General features: G+C 48.3%; 1 protein-coding gene and 1 long non-coding RNA gene across 12 annotated transcripts in view; one reads left to right on the top strand and one right to left on the bottom strand.

Moving 5' to 3' along the window:
* The window catches only part of syne1a (spectrin repeat containing, nuclear envelope 1a), a 75,929-nt gene that overhangs the window by 36,165 nt on the left and 16,826 nt on the right, over positions 1-22,938 (top strand). For 7 of the 11 annotated variants that reach the window (XM_088361313.1, XM_088361319.1, XM_088361311.1 and 4 more), the window contains 49 exons: positions 209-352; positions 911-1,066; positions 1,425-1,589; positions 1,657-1,829; positions 1,947-2,100; positions 2,238-2,381; positions 2,465-2,629; positions 2,711-3,028; positions 3,110-3,265; positions 4,143-4,313; positions 6,296-6,622; positions 6,700-6,852; positions 6,924-7,091; positions 7,236-7,412; positions 8,193-8,339; positions 8,418-8,543; positions 8,649-8,825; positions 8,905-9,170; positions 9,262-9,418; positions 9,490-9,888; positions 9,949-11,547; positions 11,619-11,944; positions 12,027-12,171; positions 12,260-12,478; positions 12,628-12,914; positions 12,988-13,153; positions 13,216-13,371; positions 13,450-13,602; positions 13,856-14,038; positions 14,263-14,400; positions 14,762-14,947; positions 15,440-15,562; positions 15,634-15,816; positions 16,142-16,285; positions 17,403-17,612; positions 19,064-19,204; positions 19,583-19,699; positions 19,761-19,922; positions 20,011-20,199; positions 20,319-20,492; positions 20,942-21,133; positions 21,275-21,406; positions 21,497-21,597; positions 21,674-21,827; positions 21,894-22,022; positions 22,084-22,257; positions 22,326-22,541; positions 22,610-22,711; positions 22,815-22,934. In XM_088361313.1, coding sequence (XP_088217439.1) covers positions 209-352; positions 911-1,066; positions 1,425-1,589; positions 1,657-1,829; positions 1,947-2,100; positions 2,238-2,381; positions 2,465-2,629; positions 2,711-3,028; positions 3,110-3,265; positions 4,143-4,313; positions 6,296-6,622; positions 6,700-6,852; positions 6,924-7,091; positions 7,236-7,412; positions 8,193-8,339; positions 8,418-8,543; positions 8,649-8,825; positions 8,905-9,170; positions 9,262-9,418; positions 9,490-9,888; positions 9,949-11,547; positions 11,619-11,944; positions 12,027-12,171; positions 12,260-12,478; positions 12,628-12,914; positions 12,988-13,153; positions 13,216-13,371; positions 13,450-13,602; positions 13,856-14,038; positions 14,263-14,400; positions 14,762-14,947; positions 15,440-15,562; positions 15,634-15,816; positions 16,142-16,285; positions 17,403-17,612; positions 19,064-19,204; positions 19,583-19,699; positions 19,761-19,922; positions 20,011-20,199; positions 20,319-20,492; positions 20,942-21,133; positions 21,275-21,406; positions 21,497-21,597; positions 21,674-21,827; positions 21,894-22,022; positions 22,084-22,257; positions 22,326-22,541; positions 22,610-22,711; positions 22,815-22,934 — 10,164 coding nt within the window. The remainder of the gene's footprint in view (positions 1-208; positions 353-910; positions 1,067-1,424; positions 1,590-1,656; positions 1,830-1,946; positions 2,101-2,237; positions 2,382-2,464; positions 2,630-2,710; positions 3,029-3,109; positions 3,266-4,142; positions 4,314-6,295; positions 6,623-6,699; positions 6,853-6,923; positions 7,092-7,235; positions 7,413-8,192; positions 8,340-8,417; positions 8,544-8,648; positions 8,826-8,904; positions 9,171-9,261; positions 9,419-9,489; positions 9,889-9,948; positions 11,548-11,618; positions 11,945-12,026; positions 12,172-12,259; positions 12,479-12,627; positions 12,915-12,987; positions 13,154-13,215; positions 13,372-13,449; positions 13,603-13,855; positions 14,039-14,262; positions 14,401-14,761; positions 14,948-15,439; positions 15,563-15,633; positions 15,817-16,141; positions 16,286-17,402; positions 17,613-19,063; positions 19,205-19,582; positions 19,700-19,760; positions 19,923-20,010; positions 20,200-20,318; positions 20,493-20,941; positions 21,134-21,274; positions 21,407-21,496; positions 21,598-21,673; positions 21,828-21,893; positions 22,023-22,083; positions 22,258-22,325; positions 22,542-22,609; positions 22,712-22,814; positions 22,935-22,938) is intronic. The other 4 variants (XM_088361318.1, XM_088361309.1, XM_088361316.1 and 1 more) reach the window with 3 other exon arrangements.
* Positions 15,302-17,092, bottom strand: LOC148381938 (uncharacterized). The gene is made up of 3 exons (XR_015854279.1): positions 16,707-17,092; positions 16,214-16,332; positions 15,302-15,810 (listed from the first exon to the last, which is right to left on the bottom strand). It is a non-coding gene; the product is annotated as an uncharacterized LOC148381938 (long non-coding RNA).

Here is a 22,938-nt window from a genome sequence, read left to right as displayed (position 1 = left end):
CACACACACACACACACACACACACACACACATACACACACACAATGACTGGCCTTTACAGCTCATGTCTTAAATTAAATGACAAGAGAAAGCCTGTCAGAAGATTAAAAATCCACCGAGAAGCGCCATTGATGGAGCACCTTTCTCTCGCTTTTTAAAATTTATGGAACATACCATTTCTCACGTTTGATCGACTGCATGCGTCCAGAACTTACGGAGCCAGATGACAGAGTTCGAGGCCAGCGCCGAGCCCTTGCAGGAGTGGCTGCACAGCACCGAGGTCAGAGTTCAGGAGAGCAGCGCTCGGCTACACGACCTCTCGGCCAAGAAACAAGAGCTCGGCAAATTGCAGGTAATTTATTCAGACTTCTCTCTAAATGGATGTGGTGGTTAGTATGTATTTGTGATCTGATTTTTCAAGGGCACCAAATATGTGATAACCCTCTCCAAAGTGTAATCTGAAATCAGCTGGGGGAAAGAAGACCTAATTACATTTGTTGAGCACCACTGGCTCAAAATAGAGCAGCGGCTTGACATAATAGTCAGAGGCAAAGTCGGGGAATCTAATTAAATCCACTTCTGTCAAAAGCCCCCCCCCCCTTGCATGCGATAACAGGATCTGTCATGTCTGCCGGAGACACACACACAAAAAAGCAGGGGGGGGGGGGCGGCAAGGAGCGTTAAAAACTGACAAAGGAGCCAAAGCTCTGCCTTATCACTGTTGATCTTTTGTGATATTTACGTTTTTTTTGGATCTCGGCAAACCAATTGCATGTTTCCCCCCAGCACCTCAAATACAAAATAATACATGCCATCTACCCAAATGAGGACAAATGAAAAAAAAAAAAGTGATTTGGATGGGTATGTGTTTATCTGACATGTTGTCTCTGTGCTTGGAACTGGACACCAGAGTGTCCTCAAAGAGATGTCCGGTCGCGATGCAGAACTGGGCCGTCTCAGGGAGCGAGCTCACTGTCTTTGGGAGGGTCAGGCCGCCGGCAAAGGCTTCCTCCATCGAGTGTCCCAGTTGTCTGCTCAGTACTTGGCTCTCGGCAACTTGACCAAGGTAAAAAGTTCTGTCACTTCTTGTCATTTTTTTTTTTTTTGCTTCTCCTATGTACTTGATTCGGCCCTCATGACTGCGCTGTCATCTGCACAAGAAAGGGCAAAGGATGTGTTAGCCTTATCCTAGAATGTCAGACATGTGAAATATGGCAATGCAGCAGCAGCTGACCTTTTTTCGAGGCCTTATTAAATGTGTCGATTGTATCATGTGATGAATTGGATTGTGAGCAAAACAGCGTAACGGCTCCCAGTCTACCTCTGGACAAGCAGGAGCATTTTAAGAAGATTTATTGACATTGACCCGCTGTGATCCTTTTTCCTTGTCTTATTTGCATTTCTGTGCGTGCAACTCCCGACAGGACAAGGCCTCCAGAATAGAACGTGTGGTAGGGGAGCATCGCCTCTTCTCTCAGGGTCTTAAAGAGCTCCAGGAATGGGTTTGCGAGGCCCAGAGTGTCCTCGCCACCTGTACTTCCACCACCTCTGATAAAACTGTGCTGGAGGACAGGATGTTACAATTGGAGGTAAGAAATTGCTTGACAAGCTTGTCAATACATTTTGATTGATTGTTCGGTTCCTCCGTGCGTGCAGGCTTTGCTCGCTGCCCGCCAAGAGCGGGAGATCCAACTCAAAATGCTGCTCACCAGAGGAGAAGCCGTTCAGAGAAACACGTCGGCTGAGGGCGTCCCGGTGATCCGCAAACAGATCCAGGACCTTAAGGACTCGTGGGACTCCTTGTTGTCTGCCTCTATCAAATGCAAAAGGTTGCGAGCGAGTTTCTCATTCAGTTCTCCCACGCTATCAACTTTGTATTGTGGGAATCTGAGTTGATAGAAATCACTTTCACAATAAACTTATTGTGATATTTTCGGTGTTAACAGCCAGCTGGAGGGCGCCTTGTCACAGTGGACCAGCTATCAGGAGGACGTGGGTCACTTCATCCTCTGGATGGACCGCGTTGAAGAAACACTGAGTTGCTCGGACAGACAGTATTCAGAGATGAGAGACAAAACAGCAAATCTGGGCAAGACTAAGGTACATTCCAGAAACAGGCCTTAGAGTAGGTATTGAAACGCAAACGTGGCATGTGTTACCTCATCCATTATTCAGGGGGCTCCCCGTGAGGGTCACTGACCCGGCAATGAATGTATGTGCTTGTGTGTTCATTCCAGCTTCTGTATGAAGAAGTGCTGAGTCACAGTTGTCCTCTGGAGACTATAGCCTCAAAGGGGGCCAACATGGCGGAACACGGCAGCACCCAACAAGAAGTGAAGCAGCTCCAGAGCAGATACAGCAACCTGCAAGAAAAGGCCAAGGTATGGAAAGGTCTTGTCTTGTTTTTTTTTTTTTTTGAATGACCATATCCTATTTTTTTCTCTTTTTTTTTTTTTTTTGACAGAGTGCAGTCAATAAGGCCAAGGGGCTGGTTCTGATCCACCAGGAGTATCAGCGAGGACTTCATGTGTTTGAAGATTGGCTGGAGAAGGAGCAATCCACTCTGGCCTCATTGTCTCATCCCGAGCGGACTGTGGATACACTTGAGGAAACACTGAAGCAGCTTCAGGTAATCAGACTTCATTAACCTTCCATGTAGCGGGGGGGGCGTAATTAATTTATTTCTTGCTTTATTTACTTTTGTCCTCAGATTCTACAGGAGCGCTGCTCGGACGGCCAATCTCTGCTGTCCTCGGTGCTAACCAGCAGGGAGCGTGTCATCCCGTGGGGTATACCCCAGATCGAGGACAGAGCCCTTGACACGGCGCAGCAGGAGTGGGGGGCCTACCAGAACCACCTGGCCGAGACCCAGACACAGCTGAACTCCTCCCTGACAAGACTGAAAGTGATGGGCCACAAGTTTCTTACTTTGGCTCACTGGCTTGAGGAGATGGATAAAGGCGCCGACTTGAGGCTGCACAGGAGGTCAGACAGAAGCACCAAGGAGACTCAGCTGAAGAAACTCAAGGTTTGAATATAATGTCAATTTACTCATTGAGATGATGGCGCCGAAGCTCCGTTACAAAATGTTTTTCTTTGTGCTGAACAGCTGTGCCTTGAAACGGTGCTCGCTCGACAAAACGAAGTGGACGGCCTCTCCTCTCTGGCCCAGCAGGCTTTGGAAGAAACGGACATCAGTGGTCGCGTTAGCATCACGGCAACCCACATCACTGCACGCTACCACTCGCTGATGCTCAGCATACAGGTACACTTGCCATCTGGATGAAGATCTAACACATTATAGATTCAATTCAAATAATAACCACTGAAGTCGTCCTTTGATCCAGCCTCCCCCCGTTTGTTGTCTACCCCCATTTCTGTGGGAAAGAAAAATCAATTCTGGGCCCAATGAGACGGTCTCACACCCAGCACCAGGAGTGGAAAAGCTACCTCATTGATTTTTACACCTTCAGTGACAACACTTTCCAAAAAGTTTGCACAGTTTAAATTGGCTTCACGCACACGCACGCACACACACACACACACACACACACACACACACACACACACATGACATCTGTGTGATGTCACGCTCTTTGTAATTATGCCATGTGAAGTGGGAGGAGGTGAGGGGCTGAGTCTTTTCCCTTCGCCTCACAGGAAAGGTGTGCACTCAGCAATATCAGCTAATTGGAGCTCCTCACCACAGGATTTTGGACATGGAGTGAATAATGTGTCAAAGCTGCAAAGAAACCCTCTCCATCCTCGTGGTGTTATTGACTCCAAATCTCAGTCAAGTGGATAATGCACCCCCCCCCCCTCCCTCCATCCTAACTCCCTCCTTTGTGCAGATGAAACAAGGGGGGCTGGGGAAAAGAGTATTTTCTGTTTTGATGGCTGTTCACAGAGCTTTTGGTCCTCGGTGGTTACAGCCCGCTGGGGTGCAACTTTAAAAGAGGAGCTTCTAAACACTATCGGAAAAAAACCTGAAGGCTGCTTTTGTTTACAGTCACATGAAAAAAATAAGTAGCATGAACAGATCCAAATAATTACAGAAAATAAAAGCTGCCTTGAGATGATAATGGATTCGTGCATAAAAATACATTTTTGAAATTTATTTAAATCAGATTTTCCACTGACAGGAAACCATCAAGCAATTGGAAGAGGAGCTCAAGAGTATACAGGAGGCGGAAAACCTTTGCGTGTCCTTCTCCGAGTGGCTCGGCACTACGAAGAAAAGCTTCACAGAAGTGAGCGATACTTCGGAACCTCTCGACCGAAACGCGCTGGAGAAAAAGCTGAAGAAATTAGAGGTATTGCATTAATACGTTTGCATGAGGGTGGCTGGATCATAACAAACAATTTTACATTTTGCACATTTATGAGTGTGAGGTATGGTTCACCTCCAATTTGTCCAAGATTTTTTTTTCCTTCATTATATCTTGCTTGTGAATATCTGCAGGTTTTCAAGCTGTCACGTTCAACATTTTGCTTACTTTAGTATTTAAAGTCCTTAGTGGGAAGATTTTTTTGAACACAAGGCAACACAGAATATTTGCTTGGGTAATACATTTTTTGGCAGCTTCAGCATGCTTGGCCAAGAAAAATGTGTGCTATTTGGGCTTTTTTTTTTTTTTACACATTTTTTTTTTGCCTGTCCAGCCAAATGGCAATTTTTGACAAGTAGCTCAAAAAAAATAGCTTGGTATTGCAAGATGTGAAGTAGTTTCTATGATAACAAAAGGTGTGTATCGATCCATAGTTGTTATGAAGACAAAGCGGGCGCTGTTTTGGAAGGAGGGTGTTAGCAGGGTGCGACGCCCTGCTGTGATGACGAGGATGAAGAAGAAGCACCCGGGTGTCAGCAGCGTGCTGGCTCAGACTCAGATAATTGATGCAGCGCTTCACCGCATCGCTTGCGTGTCCAGAGTCGTAATGAAAGCGCTTCGACAAGCTACGTTTTGCACATTTTCTTAACTATTTACGCCACGTGGCGCCTGATGTGAGCTCTGTAGTTATCTTCGTTGGAGATCGATGGAGAGCTTCTGACACGTGTCCTTCCACCAACTTTATCGAGCTCACCAGGGTGTCTCGTTGAACTGCAATGATTACGCATTGACACAAAAGAGTAGCGGTCAATAGCCATGCCAAGGGAGAGGCGGACTTAAAACTGTCATGAATGAGCAAACCTCAGACCCAAATTAGAGTCAACCTTTATTTACAAAAATATATATATATTTTGGTATTTTTAGACCCAAAAAAAATAATTAATACATATTTTCACATTCTTCTCATTTTTTTTTCAAGATCAAAAAGGATTGTTGGAATTCTAATTAAAAAAAATATGTATATTTTTTATTTTTGGCACAATTATAGACTAAAAAAAAAGATCTAATTTTCGATACATATTTTCAATTTTTTTTCAAGATTATGGATTCTAATTAAAATAAAATCTTACCCATAAAAAAACATGTTCATAAATGTACACTATTTTGATGTTGCCTGACATATTGCAATAATTAATGTAATAATTATGCAAGTAGTAGATCTGAGCGACTGCAGACAAATGTTGACAGAATGCGTGTCACACAAACGAGGAGTACACTTTGAATAATTAATATTAGCATGATGGAAGAGCGTTTAACAGCCTAAAGGGGATCTCGTGTGCAGGCCCTCATAAATAATGTTCAGCAGACTGTAATGTCTGCTACTTTGTCAGCCGTTAATGAATCAGCATGGTTTTTAAACGCACCATATGGACTCAGAAATGTACGAGCCAGGGGGTTTGAGGGAAATGTGGAGTCACAAATAGCAATTTCTACTCTTGTGCCTTGTTTGGGTTCAGGCCTCGTTAAAGCAAACCATGTTGTGGTCGGTTGCCTTATTAAGAGTGTATCGCAGGAACACAGGTGGGTCACTGGAAAGACTTGGAGGTCAAACATGGACGTGTCCAGGCAAGCACATCACATGGTTAAAATAGCTGGAGGTAGAGCTCCACTTCACCAGTAATGGAGCCATGATGAAAGCGAGATGGCGCCCCATCAAGCTTGTTTTGCCGTTACCTGGGAACCCCCCGCAGTTCCTCCTTCTTGTTAAGGGGCTCTTATAATTGGGTCCTCCTTTCCTATTATTCAATCCTCTGGGATTTGATCTGAGAGGAAGAATGGTGCTCGGAAGAGGTCAGACAATTCTAATTTGGATCCAAACCAAAGACTTACAACTTTGTTTTCAAAATATTATCATACAAAAGTCAGTTCTTGACAAATGAGCATTTCGATACGCCGCTTCCTCACAGAGTCTACAAGCAGATCTCCATCACGGCCACAGCTTCCTGAAGTCTCTGAGGGAACGTGCCGAGCAGGCTGCCAACTTCCTGCACGAGGCCGGAGCGGAGCGCCTCGGAGTGGAGGTGGAGGCGCGTCTTTCCCAGCTGGAGGAGCTGGCGGGCTGGCTGAGGACCGAGCACAGCTTCCTGGAGCGAGCTTCGCTGCTGGCTAAGGAGTTTCAGGAGCGCTATAAGGCTCAGGCCCAGTGGCTGGTGGAGACCAAGGCTTTGCTTTGCTCGCCGCCGGAACCCAAAGCTGAGCTTTACCAACGGAGGGCGCAGCTCGCTAAGTACGAGGTGAAGATCCGGGGGGGGGGGGGGGAAAGAAACATCTTTTTTTTTTTTTTTTTATACACTGTCTGTTTGCCCTCCAGGCTCTGCTGCAGATGATTCAGTCCCACGACGGCTCCGTCAGGTCAGTGGTGGAGAAAGGCGACGCTCTGCTGGCCTCCGTCCATTACCCCTCAATCCGAGACAAAATGAACAAGCTGCAAAAGGACTACACCGACCTCTGTAACATGGCAACGGTGTGTATGTTGCATATTCACTGTGTCACTTTTCTGACAACCTGGCTCACTATTGCCGTCTTTCCAATTAGGCTCAAGTGTTGCAATTGGAGTGCCAGGTGAAGGAACAGGAAACGTATCACAATGAGCTTCAGGAGGCGGAACGCTGGTTGCTACACATGTCTAGCAGGATGGTGACGCCCGAGCCCAGCGTGAGCCGCAGCCTGGAAGCGGCCACTCAACAACTAGCTAGGCACAAGGTGACCATCAGGACTTTTTTTTCATGTGGAATCTATCCCCAGTAAATAGAATCACAATTTTGGTCATATTTAAGTCAAAGCTTCAAGCAAACCACCTCCCGCATCATTGAACACCCTGACGTTGTCTCCTTTTGTCCTTCACAGGCCATCATGGAGGAGATAGCCAGCTTTGAGGATCGCTTGGCAGGCTTGAAGCAGCGCGGGGAGCACCTGGTGCGCGGCTGCGACGAGCGCGTGCAGAGTCGTCTGAGACAGCAGGTCCATGCACACCAGCAAGGAACCAAAGACAGCTACTCGGCCATCTGCAGCACGGCGCAGAGGGTGAGTAAGACGAGAGTGGAGCTTGGTATTTGAAGAAGCGCGTTGACTTTTTGTTGTCCTCTGCACGTGCCAAATAAGGCAAAGCATGCACAGTCACACTCTGTCAACATCAGTGTCATTGAGTGACGCCGCCAAGACAAGGACTTAATCCTAACCCAATGCGACACCTTAATTGTCTCTGGATGACGCCAGCACGGAGGCCTTGGCAGTGCCTGACAGCAACCGCACTGAGATGAGCCCATCTAGCCAAAGTCGCTAACTCAATCTGGCCATATTAATCTCCGCATATCCCCCTGTCAACTCCACACTTTCCACGTCTGCACCAAAAGGCGGCCGCTGTTTGACGCCGCTTTAATCCAGCGCCACTCTGCCGTTTTTGGCAACTTCCACTCTGTCATCATTACTGACCTCCCCAGACAGCGTTGCCAATCTGGCATTGTGTGATCCAGCCACACTGCTGGCTTCTCGTCAATTTGTAAACCTTCCCCCCCCAACCATTCTTATCTGCCAACTGCGTTCCCGACGTAAGCTCTAATATCCTGCCTGCCACTTGCCACCATGCCAGCTTTGGAGCCTTTGCCAAATAAACTTCAGGCAATATGCCAATGCATCCTCTCCCCCTTCCCTGTTTCTTTCTCTTTGAGACTCCCGTGTTAAGATTGTCAATCAGCCGCGCCTGTTTGGACGCCTCCACATTCAACACCTGTCAAATATGATGCTGCACAACGTCCCTTTTTGAAAGAGTTAGCTTCACTTGTCCCCTGTCGAAATGGTTTCTAGGTATATCAGAGTCTGGACCATGAGCTACAGAGACACATAAGCGTCCAAGACACCTTGCAGCAGTGCAAGACTTGGCTGATGTCCGCCTCCCAGGAGCCAGAACCTCCTGCACGGACCCCTCTTGGCCTGGAGGAGGCACTACAACAGGTCAGGGTCACACATTTCATAATTGAATGAAGTCTCTCTGGTAGGTTGCGTCACCGTTGTGAAACTTTTTTCTTTTAGGTGAAGCAGGAGCGGGCTCTCCAGGAGCAGGCCAGTACTTACCTCCAACTCGTGTGCTCCACCTGCGACCTCTCACTTCTTCGAGTGCAGGAGGTCGCGACGGACATCCAGCAGGTCAAACTCCAGGTTAGTGGCTATTGATGAAAAAAATAGCATGTCACAGACATTTTATTAGGACATCTGATAGCTGATTCAAATTGTCTCTTCCTCTTATGTTTGTTTTGTTCGTAGATTGAGGAGCGCATGATGGCCTGCGAGGAGGTTGTAGAGAACTGGAGGGGCGTCGAGGAGCACAAGACTGATTTGGAGGTGCGGCTTAGGGAGACTGAGCAGCAACTTGAGAATCTCATCAGGTGTCCTGCAGAGCTTGAGCCCAGAATTGCACAGAACCAGTTGGACAAAGCTCAGGTGTGCATTTTTTTTAACTATTTGTGGAGGAATGTGAAATTTTTGACACGTTCAAAACATTCACCATCCAACTTCCCAGGAGTTCCTCCAGCAGGTGAGGGAAAGGCAGTCGGAGGTGAGCCGCTTGATGGAGGCCATCGAGCGGCTAACGGATGGACAGATTTGCACCACCATGAAGGACACGAAGAAGCTACGCAGCATCTGGATTGAGATGGGCCAGCGCGCCGAGGAGTTGGAGTCGGAGCGGGGAGAGGACATGCAGCGAAGCGGCGAGTACCAGGAGAGCGTGGCTGCTGTCGAGGAGCTTTTCCATCAAGTGTCCAGGGAGTGGGACTATCTTGCCAGGTACCGACCACATCATTGTTGTGTAACGTCGTAAACATTTATTTCAGTGTGAGAACTTTTTTAACTAAACACTCCTTCTGTGTGTGCAAAGGGCCGACACTGAAAGTACAAAGGAGCACCTGGAAGCTCTGAGGAAGTTGTCCGGCGATCTTGTGGAGCAACGTGTGACACTAGAAGATCTCCGCGAGCAGAAACAAGCCATCCTGCCTCGAATAAGTTTGCTGGACAAGGAACTGGTCAAACAACAGGTAAGATTGCTCCAATGAGATCTCATTTAAGAAAAATGTCTGTCTTTTTAAACTGAGTTTTCCGTCTTTAGGTGGGTCATCTAGAGCAGCGCTGGGCCCAGCTGGAGTCTCTTATCCAGCAGAAGATCCAGGAGTCCTCACAAACTCTGGAGGATCTGACGCGGGTGGAAACCCAGCTGAAAGACGCCCGCGAGTGGGTGGAAGAGCAACGGCCCTCGCTCACCTCAGCGCTGAAGACCAGCCCACCGCCTGACCTGGCTCAGAGTTTCTTATTCGACCACCTGAGCGTGTGCGTGGAGCTGGAGGCTCGACAGGAGCTGCTGGCTCGGGCGGTGAGCGAGGCGCAGGCCGTGGCGTCCAGGCTGGGGCTCAGCGAGAGGAAATGCCTGCAGGAGCTTGTCGAGCGAGCCCAGACTGAAGTGGAGGCACTGGAGGCTCGGGTCACCCAAAGGAGGAAGTACCTCAGCAAGGTACGCTCCTTCTTCCTCAAATCATTTCTCCTTTGACTCATCTCAAATTCTTTTCTCTAGGCCTTCACGGAAAGGACGCAGTTCCTTCAGGGTCTTTGCCGAGCACTCTCGTGGGTAGAACGACAGGAGAGCAAGGCCCTGATAGATGACCACATTGCGCTCCTCCCGGAAGATCTGGCAAAAGAGGCGGCAGCGTGTCGGAACATCCAAAGTGGCCTTCGGGCCTTCCAGAGGGAGCTGGCGTCTCTCTGGGTTCAAGGTCGGGAACTGGAGAGGGACGCCACGGACAAAGAGCGAGGGGAAACTATGACGAGGCTCCAGGAGCTGCAGGCGGCCTTTGAAACGGCCCTCCAGAGAACCGGCCAGCGTGTCACAATCTTGGAAAAGGCCTTGATATCCAGGAAGTACTTCCAGGTTGACCTGAACAAAACCTGCCAGTGGCTCAGGCGAGCAGAAGCCGTCACCTTCCCCGAAATCAACCTCGGCGACATTGAGGACAGCTCGGAACTGCAAGAGCATTTGTCCGCCTTTCAAAAAGTCCTGGAAGGGGCGTCTGAGAACGAGAACCTCCTTTTGATCGTGCAGAGGATAGGTCAGGAGATCCTTCCCACTCTCAACGAGATCGACCATTGCTACTTGGATGAGCGGCTCAACGCCCTCCCTCAACAGTACAATGGCATCCTGGCCCTGGCCAAAGAGAAAAAAGACAGGCTCCAGCAACTCATCCTTGACAGGAAGGAATTCGGCACTTTTTTGGAGGTGACTCGAAGCACAGTGGAGAGACTTCAGGAGCAGTTTGACAATCTGGAGAAGAAGACTATCAGTCCGAAAGAGGAGGAGCTTGTTTGCTTGATGGATGACTATCGCAAAATCGGGCAAAGTTTAGCGCACGTTGGCAGCGCCGTGAGAGAAGTTCGTGGTAAAAATGAGGGTTTTCTCTGTTTGGGCCACACGTACGGAGCTGAAGAAACACGTCAGCTGGTCCAGCTACACACCAGGTTGACAAGCGGAACTGAGAAGGCTCTTCAACATTTGGATGAGGCCTTGAAAGCATTAGCGGAACATAACAAACTACTGAGAAGTTTTGACCAGCAACTTACGTCCGCCAAAGACAATCTGATTGCGCTCAAGTCGGACAAAAAAATGAATGTCATTGATAAAATTGCATCTCTTTATGCCTTACTCGAATGTCTGGACGGTTTTTCCTCCCAGGCCAAAGAATGGAGCCAACAAATCGAAGTTCTCGGCTTGAGGTTTGACTCTGCCTCCTTGCGGGAAATGACAGCCTGGCGTGAATCGCTACACTCTTTACGCACAGATGTGAAACACTGCGTGGAAGAAAGCCAAAAAGACGTCACACAATCCGAAGCCTTTGACAAGGAATTGGAAAAGATGTCCAAATGGTTGCACGCTGTTAGAGATGCTCTGAGGGAACCGTTGAGCGAAACCAAAGTTGTGGAGGTGCTGGAGAAAGTGCGGAAAGTGAGAATCATGGAAGAAGAAGCGACTAGTAAACTGAGAATAATGGAGGCCTTGTTTAATCAAGAGGAACAAAGGATTGGCGGTAGAAAGGAAAATATTCCAGTCCATGTAAAGGAAAAATTTGAGGAGCTGAGGACACTAGGAGCTGAAGTGCAAAAAGAAATTGTCAACAAACAGGTAAGACCAGTCTGAATTGTTTTTAGGTTTTTCCAATTGGTTCCCTTAAAGAAGAAATTCATTCTTCGTAGGCAACACTGGATCAAGCTCTCAGTTTACTCCGGCGGCATCACTCATCACTGCAGTCGGTGCAGAAATGTCTAGATCGCGTAGACGATTTCCTCCAGCATGTGAGTGGGGGTGTGGAACTGGAGCACCACGCCAACTGGACACTCAACCTGGACCAAATCGACAACCAGGATAAGAACTTGGCGGCTATCTTAGAGGAGATGATGACTTGGGAGCCGCTTGCAGGCACTCGACTGATGAAGGAACTCGTACGAGAAGTTGAAGCCGCTCGATTTAGGAGCACCCGAGTCAGACAGCAGATGGAGGCCTGCAGAGAAGTTCATGAAAGGTGCTCGTTTATTCATCAGTCCCTTTTTATTCCATTTACATGTCTGTCAATCCAAATTTCGCATGATCAAATTGTTTTTTAGATGTGCGTTTCTCTGGGCCTCATTCCGACACGAGAGAGAGAGGCTTGTCGAACAGATGAACGACTCCGAGAACACGGCGGCCGCCTTTGCCACGGCGAAAGCTGACAGTCTCCAGCAGGCGGAAGACAAGTGTGGTAAATACAAGGTGGGAGAGACACAGATATTAAGTGTTAGCTGCTTTTTATTATTATTATTATGATTATTATTTTTAAATATATCTTTTCCCGCCACAGTCTCTGGTAACTCAGGTCGACGTGCAAGAGTTAGCCCTCAACGCTCTGAAGGAGAAGGCGACCGAGTTAGAGCGGCTCCTCGCCAAGTCCGACGCAACTGTTATCACGCGAGTGCTCTCGTCGCTATGGCAACGCTGGAGTAGGCTTCGCGATGTGGCGAGGACCCAAGAGAGGGCGCTGGAGGACACTGCGCGGGAATGGAGAAACTTCACAGAGAAGGTAAGGAAGATAATGGACGCTTAAAAATTTATTGTGGCGGCTGCGCCACAGCAGTGAGAGCATATTGCGCAATCTCTACATCTTTCTAAATTTGTTCGCCTTGTTACTGATTCAGGTCAGACAACAAATCTGTTTTATCTGGTCCTCAGATGGATAAAGTAGGATCGGTCTCGACGGACCTTCACGGTCGCATCCCAGACAGCACTGTGGAGAAGGCGGCCACCAGGGCGGCGCTCCAGACCCTGCTGGAGTACCATGACTCCTTCGTACTGGAGGTGGAGAGGGAGCAGTCTATCCTGGCTCTGCTGAGGCGGCATATCCACAGCCTCAGAGGAGATGAGGAGGAGGAAGAAGAGTTGCAGAGCAAGATGGAGAATGGCCAGCAGGAAACGCAATGCTTGCAAGAGATCAAGCGCATGCGTGAAGAATATGACAGGTAGGTGATGCTTTGAAATGTTGGATTTTACATTTCCATATATGAAAATGTTCCCTTCGTTTGCCTTTTCAAGCCTTGTTTCTCAGGTTCGGGCCAGCAGGGTGCAAGTGCAACAGGAGTTGCGAGAAAGAGAGGAGGTGGAGAGAGAGCTAGGCTTGGTCAAAGGTTGGATTCAAGACACCCGCGGCTTGCTCCTGAGTCCCACCGCCGACCTCGACACGCTGTTGCAAGAGCTGGAGGTGCTCGCAAAAGACAAGGCGTGCACGTAAGATCTGCGTCTGACGTCTGTCCCTTGTCGCAGAGCGCTCACGGCGGGGTCATCAGCAGACGTCAGAGCGTGGAGCGCATGACTGAGATGCAGCAGTCCAAGTACCACGATCTGCAGGCGGCTTTGCCGTCGGAGCTCAGCATGCAGCTTGCTGAGGTGACCCTGGCTCTGGGCTCAGCCGAAGACCAGGTGAGCACCAAAACACTCTTAACACTTGGTTAGAATGACTTCCGTTAATCCCCGGTGTCTTTCTGCCGTGTACTCCAGGTCCAAGCCAGAGAACGCGAGGTGCACCAGACGCGGGACGTGAAGGAGGACTTCAGCTGCAGACTGAAGGACATCGAGAGCAAACTGAAGAGCATCACGTTGAGATTTGAAATCAAGGGGGGCAGTCTGGAGGAGGCCAAAGAGGAGAACAGGGTAATCAACCTGACTGATTGAATAATTAGCAAGCAATTAACCCCCACTTAAATTAGCTATCCATTGAGCAGATGTTTAGGTTAATGAGTGTCCAAAGGTTGAATTCCCCTCCATTTTGTCGGAGTGCGATAATCGCCCTTGTATTTGTGGCCATTCCGAGCTGCAAAAAAAAAGTCACAATCGTCCTTGTATTTGTGGCCATTCCGAGCTGCAAAAAAAAAAAAGTCACAAGATGCCACCGTTTCCTCCCCAGATACTGCGAGAGGAGTGTGAGTGCTGCGCTCACACCCTTGCCGAGCTGGCGGCGGCCGTGCAGGAATTTGGCGAGCAGAACCCCCTGCTGTGTAAGCAGCTAGGCGACGTTGTGGCCCAAATGGCCAAAGCGCAGCGCCGCACCACGCAGCAGGTCCAGGACAGGAGCAATAGACTTAAAAAGGTCAGACACTCCCAGCTTCTTGGCAGCATTCTAAAATAATATTTTTGAAAATTGTGCCATTATTAATGTAGTCTGTAGCTCTGACACTCAGCATCGTTTACACTATTTTTGTTTACTACCAGCAGGTGGCGCCAAATGAAATTCCCTATGTGTTTGAAGATGATTCTGATGTCTTAACTTGAATTAACGCTCAGTTCTCTTCTGTATTATATAACCCTGAGCAGGCAGAGAAGCAAATGGCAGAATACCAAAGCGTGAAGGAATTTATTTTGAGCTGGGCCGAAAAAGCGGAGACTCTGGTCTGCGGTAACATCGTCTGGAGTCCACTATCACAACTACAAGAGCAAATTCGAGCATATCAGGTGAGTCTTTTTTGTCAGTTGACCTTATTAATATTTGACCTATTTTTGTTGTATTTACATTTTTCAAATTGCTATCTTTGTTTCTAAGAAATACTATTTGTGAATATACCTTATACTGACAGTGCAATAAATCCATTCTGATTACGATTCTAACTGAAACCACTTATCTCTTTTCCAAAACAAAGACTTCATCCTGTCTGAATATAACAACACAAATGTGCCGCTAATTGGAGTCTCTTCCTTTAATTTTGAGCTGAATGTCGGCCCCAACTGAGTATTCAGCACCCTTAATTAGTACCATTTGACAGCCCGACAAGTCTCCTCCCTTTCGCTCGTGTAAATTACGCTTTGGCGTTGATAGCTGTTGCTGAGAGAATGTCGAGGTCTCCATGGCGACCTGGAGGCCCTGGCGGAGTGGGAGGTGCAGTTGGGGGATGTGCTGTCGACCAAAGGGTGGAGTCAGCAGGTGAAGCACCTCAGCAGACGCACGGAAGAGCTGCAGCTGGTGGTTAAGACTCGCCTGCAGAGTCTGCAGGATGGTGTTAAGGTAAATGAATAGCCGCACCGTGTCAACAGTGCCGCCGTGTGGCGATTGTTGGTACTGCATCCCTCATGATTGACTACAGTATGGTGCATGCGGCAGGCAAGGCGGTCATGTTCCATAAATCTGTCATCGGTACAAGTCACTGTTTACATTTGCTTGTAGCACGAGGCTGCAAACATGCGCACAAGCCACATTTGACTCACAATAAGTTACACATTGCTCTGGAATGAGCTGTAATGTTTTACTTCTCTGTGTCCGTCAATCTGGAACAAGGTCAATACGGACTCATCAGACCATATGACCCCTTTTCCATTTTTTCCTTTTTTTATCCTTAGAAAACAAAAGTGTTGCTCTGCCAACAATGAAATGAAAAGCTTTAATTGGTGGTTATACAAACACTTAACGCAACCAGTTGGTCCTCTTTAGTGTCTTCTCATTTTCTAATTAGCTATCACTTTCTATTCTGCAATCATAATCATATTTGGTATTTCTCAGGACATATCGCATTTGGAGGCTGAGGTGAAGAGTCTCCACGCCGCAGTGGACCAAGTCCAAGTCACCCTGGCCTCCCCCGATCTCAACAGGCTCAGTCTGAGAGAGCAACTCACACAGAGACAAGTAAAGTTAATGCACGACAACACATGTAGGTGATTTTTTTGAATACGCATTGGACCCTCTCCCCATGTCAGCGTTTGCTGGCCGAGATGGATGGCTTCAAGCGGCAGGTGGCGGCCGTGCAGAGGTGTCAGAGTGCCCTCCGGCTTCCGGAGGAGGTGGTGGCAGGTCTGGCTCTTTGCCGCACAGCGCAAAGCTTGCAGCAGGAAACCAGCCAACTGCAGCACACCACCATCCAGCAGTGTAACATCCTGCAGGTAAATTCCACTCAGTAGTCATGCATAAAAAACATATATTATAATTATTTCCTTAGTATTTTTTTTGCCATGTTCTAGCAACAGTCTGTGTCAGGAGTATCTGGGTTTTCTTTTGAGCCCTTTCAGACTGCTATTATCCGCCAATCCTCTGGTTCTGGGCTGATTTACCTTTAAGCTCCTTGTAATGAAGCTTAGTCATTAGAGGATGGGTCCTGGGAGACCAGAGAGAATAAACAACTCCAGCATCACAATTTAGTTATTACCTCTCCTCAATGACGGTTGTGAAAATTATATTTGAAAAAAATGTCTGTCATGTCTTGTCCAGGAGGCCGTGGTGCAGTATGAGCAGTATGAGCTGGAGGTGAAGAAGCTGCAGAGGTTAATAGAAGAAGCCCACCGTATCGTTCAAGACCGGCCTGTCTGCACCAGCAACATTCAGGAACTTCAGGCACAGATCCACCACCATGAGGTCAGTCGAGAGGAAATATGGTCGTGATGTATCTCAATCAGGGCAACCTCAAAAAGTAGACAAACAGGAAGTGGATTTCCTGCTCTATTCTGTTAGTATATATACTATATATACAGGAAATTGTAAACATTTGCCGTTTCTTGCCTAAGCTAGTCTTTACAAATATGTTCATTTTGATTAGCAAGATTGGATGCCTGTCCCGCAGATATTTCGACTTTATCTGATGCAGCTGACTCATGTTCGCTGCTTCAAGCCAAGTGTACTGCTATTCGAGCCTAACTTTGTGCACTTGGGAAATGACGCGGCAGTTTGTTCCCCCGCTGCGGAGATTCAAAACAAGAGGCGGGGAAGCTCTCGTTCCTGGGAGCCAGTTTCTTTTTGATGTTATTTTCAGCCTATTTGCCTGCCTGGGCTTTCTTACCACTGAAATCTCTCCATCACGGCGGCGATGGTGGCGGTTGGCCTCTTAAGCCGAGCGCCTCGCTTCTACCGCTGGCCTAGTTAGTCACGTGACCTGATTATATGTGCGTTGACCATCTGCGGCGCTCGGGGTCGAGGAGTAAGGGGAGGGGGGTATGGCCCCACCATTCGCGCTCATACCACAGCTGAAACCTGACACCATCTTTGTCAGTCCTCCAAACAGGGAGTGTTTCCTCGCCTGCTCGCTTTTGTCAGAAGGAATCTGCCGTGAGGATTGGTAGAGGAGTTTCAAAAAAAGGGGGGGTGACATCACTTCCTGTTTTCCCTGCCCTTTTTTTTTGGTTGTAAGGAATTTCGAATTCAACATCTTTCTCTCGCCTTCTCTCTCAACCAAACATCCTTCCTGTTAGCCCGAGCGCCGCTCTGAGTCATATGCCCGTTCTCGCCTCCGATTGGCTTAGAGATACAGAGGAGAGAGAGGGAGAGCGAGCCGGAGCTGTCGTCTTTCTATGCAAGCGTTCTGAAAAGCAGAGGCTGGCTGGGAAAGGGAGGAGAATGCTCCGTACACACCGGCGTCTGATTCAGCATGTGGCCAACTGGGCGAGCTTTTCAGTGTTAACCGTCAAGTAGCGCCGCACCCTCGTCTGACCCCCTGTGGGCGGGCGGCTTCTGTGTTGCCGTGGGTATGTTGTGACAGGAGTTGGCCCAGAAGATCCGAGGCTACCAGGAGCAGATCGCCTCGCTCCATTCCAAGTGCAAGATGCTGACGGTGAAGGCCAAGCACGCCACCATGCTGCTGACAGTCAGCGAGGCTGACGGCCTCTCGGACGAGCTGAGCGACGACGACATGCACGGCGCCGGAGTAGCCGGCGACAAGCAGCTACCTGCGCACCCCTCGGTCGTCATGGTGAGTGAACGAGGTCTCGCATGCATCTTGTGTGTGTGCGTGAGTATGTGCGTGTTTGTGTGTGTCATGGAATCTTCTACATAAGAACTTAATTGTTCATTCAAACCATTCACTGTTTTGCTAAGTCACTGAAAAAGTGCATCAAAATGACAAATAGTGTGTTGTGGGGACTTTCTTCAAACTCCTACCTTTAGAAAAATCTATCTACAACTTCTATGTTTTATTGACATAACTTTTAAAAGAGGTCTGTGCATGTTTTTGGTTTTGATTTTTACATTTATTTCCAGCACATTCAAGAAATATATTTTAAGGTATTTTATTATTATATATAGGAGTTTAATTTTTCCTCATACATCATTAGTCATCCAAATTTAACTTGTCTTCTATGGGCCTGAAATAAATTATGTATTTTAAATTGTGTGATTCAGTCTGATATAAAATGATATTTTTTTACATATTTAGAATTTTTCTACTATAATTATGTTACTATATATATTTATTTAGCTCAACCACATCCAATGTAGTACAAATACATACATAGTACAAGTACATACTTGATTTTCTTCCTTCCTGTGTGCATGTCTGTGTGTGTGTGCACTTTTTATATCTCATTCATCAGCCTGCTGTGCTTGGGAATCTCATACTACCGTATACGTCTCACATTCCACATCCTTGTCACTGCTGTCTGCGCTGTGTTGTGCCCGGATACAGGATATGACAGCATGTTTTTGTGTGTGTGTGTGTGTGTGTGTGTGTGTGTGTGTGTGTGTGTGTGTGTGTGTGTGTGTGTGTGTGTGTGTGTGCGTGTGTGTGTGCGTGCGTGCGTGCGTGCGTGCGTGCGTGCAAGCACACCAGCATGATAGTCTTCAAGATAAACATATTTGTTGACTTGCAGTTAAGCGCAAACTTTGCATGCCGATGTCCTCCGTTGCACCGCATTGCATCATAAAGCCCGGGAATGCGTCCCGCGTATTTTAACAAAGCCCTGAGTGAGTTTAGCCACGTTGTGAACAGCCAAAAAGGCAGTAGCACAGTTAGGCCTTGGCTCACATTTCCACTTCTGTCTCGCTACTCATGCAGACAACTGGGCCACTTCTAGGACAGCAAATGAGGAGTAGTAGAAACGTATTGTTGACTACAGATTGTCAAGTGAGGGGGATTACGCTGCCTGCTATCACATGAGATCCATTACAAGAGCCGCTATGACGTTTGCGTCTCGGCCGCTGTTGGGCGGCGACACAGCAGAATGATTTGTGATTGTTCCTCGTGCAATTATGTGCCAGCTGCAACCTGCTCAACCAGCACTCCCACTTTTGATTTGAAAGCCTATTCTCGTTCTTGCTTTCTTTTTTTCTGTTCTCTTACTTTTTTCATTGGGCCTTCTCCTGTCCTATGTTTCCCGTTTTACCCCCCTCCCCCTCCCTCCCTCCTGCTTCTTTTGGTGTGGTCAGATGACGGCAGGCCGCTGCCACACGCTCCTCTCCCCCGTGACCGAGGAGTCGGGGGAGGAGGGCACCAACAGCGAGGTCTCCTCTCCCCCTGCCTGCCGCTCCCCCTCCCCTGGGGCTTACGCTGATGCTCCCCTTAACCAGGTACTGCCCAACTGCACCCCCCCCCCCTCCTCCCGCTGAACCCTGCCTGGCCTGCCAGCTCTTCACATGATCACCCTTCACTCTATTCTTTTCAACTCGGACCAATTTGCTCTTGAAATATCAAGCTATTCCAGGTCATAAAGCCTCATTCACATCATAAAGCTGATTGAGGAAATACCAAGATTTGGGCAAAAGGTGGTGTCTTTGAAGAATTTGAATTCTAAAACGTTCAGTTTTCTTTATCCAAATAATTGCATCAATATTTATACATCATGTTGATGACCTTAAGTATTTTTAAATCATGAAAACCACTTTGTAAGTGTTTATCTGAATTCAACAGTTTTCCACTCCCCACTCACTTATCATGCACTCACACAGCAGGGTCGAGGTGGTCTGAGTCGAGCCGCCCTCCAGGAGCTCTACGACCCGTCCGTAGAGACCAGCACAGCCAACCTGGACGACCTGCAGAGATCTTGGGAAACGCTCAAGAACGTGGTACGGTTACCTCGACCCGCATTGAAGCCAAACCGTTTTCATTCTCTTTGTCGTGCCCTAGATAAGCGAGAAGCAAAAGACTCTGTATGAAGCTTTGGAGCGACAGCAGCACTACCAAGAGTCTCTGCAGTCCATTTCCACCAAGATGGAGTCCATTGAGGCGTCGCTGGGTGAAGACTTGGAGCCAAGCAAGAGCCCTGAGAGCCAGATGGCAACACATCAGGTGAGAGACTGCACAATATCTCTGTAAAGTCGACAAATATGTCATACTTGATAAATTGTATTTCTTTTAACCAACCATCCTCACTCAGGCTCTGATGGACGAGATCATGATGCTGCAAGACGAGATCGGCGAGCTGCAGACGTGCTTCTCGGAGGAGCTGTCGGACGGCGATGGTGAGCCCGCCGACCAGCTGGCCTTGCAATCCACCCTCACCGTGCTGGGAGAGAGGATGGCCACCATCAGGATGAAGGCTTCCGGGAAACGCCAACTGCTGGAGGTGAGCTGCTTCACAATCAATCCACATAAATGTGAATATCTGAGGCAACAAACAAAAAATTGAAGCACAATTCCAGCATCATATTCCAGATGACAATGTGGACGGTTTATTCCTCGCAGGAGAAGCTCAGTGAGCAGCTCGAGGAGCAGCGTCAGGAGCAGGCGCTTCAGCGCTACCACAGCGAGGCCGAGGAGCTGGACCACTGGCTGCTCAGCACCCGCGCCACCCTCAGCACGGCGCTTCACCTCCAAAACGAAGACCTCGACATGGAGGAGCAGCTCATTGACTGCCAGGTGATGTGCTCAACTACTTCGTGAATTTAATTACAGCGGAAATCAGGTACGCGTCGTTGCACCTCTATTTATGGTCGCGCAGCTACATGACATTCTTATACGGCTCGTGATTTGACTGTTTCTATGGTAACGTATCACAGCAGGAGCTAATATTAGACCAGCTAATAGGTTGTCAACATTGGCCCTATCGTACACTGTAATTGTTCTTTCTGCGTCCATCTGCCTCGATCAGGGGGGAGGTTAAATAAGCTGATTATTGGTCTCATATGCCCCCCCCGTGTGGAATCTTGGGTAAAACCGTACACATACTAGCAGACTAGAAGATTAGCTATACTTTAATGAGGTAACAAGAAAAAAATAAATCCACATTTGAAATTTCATGATAGTGTTTAATTCTGATTCAACACTAAACATGATTTTTAAGCAAAGCATATTTTTTTTCTTTTTAGAACATGCTGTTGGAAATCGAGCAGAAAGTGTCGTTTCTGTCCGAGCTGTCGGTGCACAGCGAGAGCTTGCTACTGGAGGGCCGGGCCGAGACCAAGAGCGAGGCGGAGCAGCTCACCTTCAAACTGCACTCATTGAAAGACAGCCTGATGGAGCTGCAGCAGATGTTGCAGGACAAGCAGATGGACATACAGGTGAGGGAGGGGCCTGTGTGTGACACATCAAAAAATGTTTTGCCATTCCGAGCTACTACATTTTCTATGCCACTGAATAGAGCAGTAGCATCGATGGTGAAATACAATGGAAATAATTCTGTTCCCCTGCCCCACCCACAGGGTTCATTGCAGGAACCGGATGACAGCGAGCCGGACTCGTCGCTCTCGCAGAGCCCCAGCGTGCAGGATTGGCTCTCCCAGGCTCGCTCATCGCGCACTCAGCAGCATCACGACAACCTTCTCAGACAAAGGGTGAGGGCAGACTGCTTTTTATGTTTGCATTGGCTAGCCCCTAGTTTGCCCTGTTTCAACCATAATTGTATCTTTCCGACTTTGTTTTAGGAGCTGAAGGAGCATGTTGAAGAGCAGAGGAGGTTGCTGAAGTCAGTAGTCAGTGTTGGGGAAGATTTACTCAGTCAACAGATCACAACAAATGGGGACAGGTCAGTTCTGACACTTATTATTATTTCCATTCTATGGATTTAATTTGATTTTAATGTCATTTTTCTTCCTTTCTAGCAGTGAGGTGTCATCTCTTCCTGTGGGAGTTCTGCTGGAGACCGAGAGCTTGTCTCAAGGGGACCACTTGAGACGTTGGGAGAACCTGAATAAAGATCAGAGCACTAAGCTGCAGCTCTCGCTCAACACACTGGAACAGGATCAGTTCAGCCCGGTACGCACGTACGTGAACATGTATGTCATCTTCATGAGTCATCTGTCATGTCGTCCGTGTGCGCAGATCATCCACCGTTCCCGTCTGACCAGTCCCGGCATGGTCTTCCGAGGCGAGTCCGGAAGCCAGGACGCTGGCTCGCCGACAGCTTTATTCGAGACCTGTAGCCAAGCTCTGGAAAGAATCACTGAAGAGGTAAAGCAATTGCTTTTGCTTCTAAGTGTCACCATGTAAATCATCTTTGCTCCTCCCGCAGGCGGAAAGCGGTGACAAGACGACATCGCTCTCCTCAGGTGTGACGGCGCTCCAACAGAATCTGTATGCAGCAGTGTCGGCCGCCTCCACCTGGTTGGACGCCGCTGAGAGCGAGATGCTCTCGGGCCCCGTGCTGCTATCTGAAGACACGGAGATGCAGCTAACACATTTCGAGGTAAGAAAGAGGAGCAAGGACTCACAGTGAGCAGATTCAGTAAGTATCTCGCTGGGTCAACCTTGCAGAGCACCAATAAAGATCTGAAGGAGATGAGCAGAGAGGTGAACCAGTGTAGAGATCTTCTGGGTGGAGGTGCAGGAAGGCTGTGTGGAGGTGAGGAGCAAGCCTTGATGGAGGACACCCTGGAAGGTCTCCAAGAGAGGATGGGCCTGCTGGAGTCCACCCTTGAACAGAAATGCGACACCATGAGGGACAGGCTCCAAGAGCACGTCAACTTCCAGGTAACAGCGTAATCTCCCGCAAGAATGTATGTTTGACTTTGAACACCACTTGCTCTTCTTTGCACCAGAACGAACTCCGAATGCTGTTCACAGCTTTGAGCGAGAGTAAACACCTGCTGTTACAGAAAATGGCCGCCACAGTGGATAGGCCCGCAGCCAAGCAGATCGAGGTTCGATGCCAACACGCATAAAATCTGTCAGTTGTATGTCGACCGCTGGTCATGCTTTGCCCGCTTTGATTTTTTCTATGAATGACATGGTCACTTTATGCAGACATTCTCAGAGGTGGAGGACAGCCTAAGGGAGTTTGAGCAAAGAGTGACCGAGCTGAAGACCAAAGCCGAAGGGGTCCAATCTGACCGACTCGCCCACCAGGAGCTCCTCAAACTACACGTAA

The sequence above is a fragment of the Syngnathus floridae genome, chromosome 19 (genome assembly GCF_059516105.1).
Source record: "Syngnathus floridae isolate MCC-2025c chromosome 19, RoL_Sflo_1.0, whole genome shotgun sequence".
NCBI classification, from domain to species: domain Eukaryota; kingdom Metazoa; phylum Chordata; class Actinopteri; order Syngnathiformes; family Syngnathidae; genus Syngnathus; species Syngnathus floridae.
The sequence above is the reverse complement of the archived record's forward strand: the minus strand, read 5'-3'. Positions and strand labels throughout refer to the sequence as shown.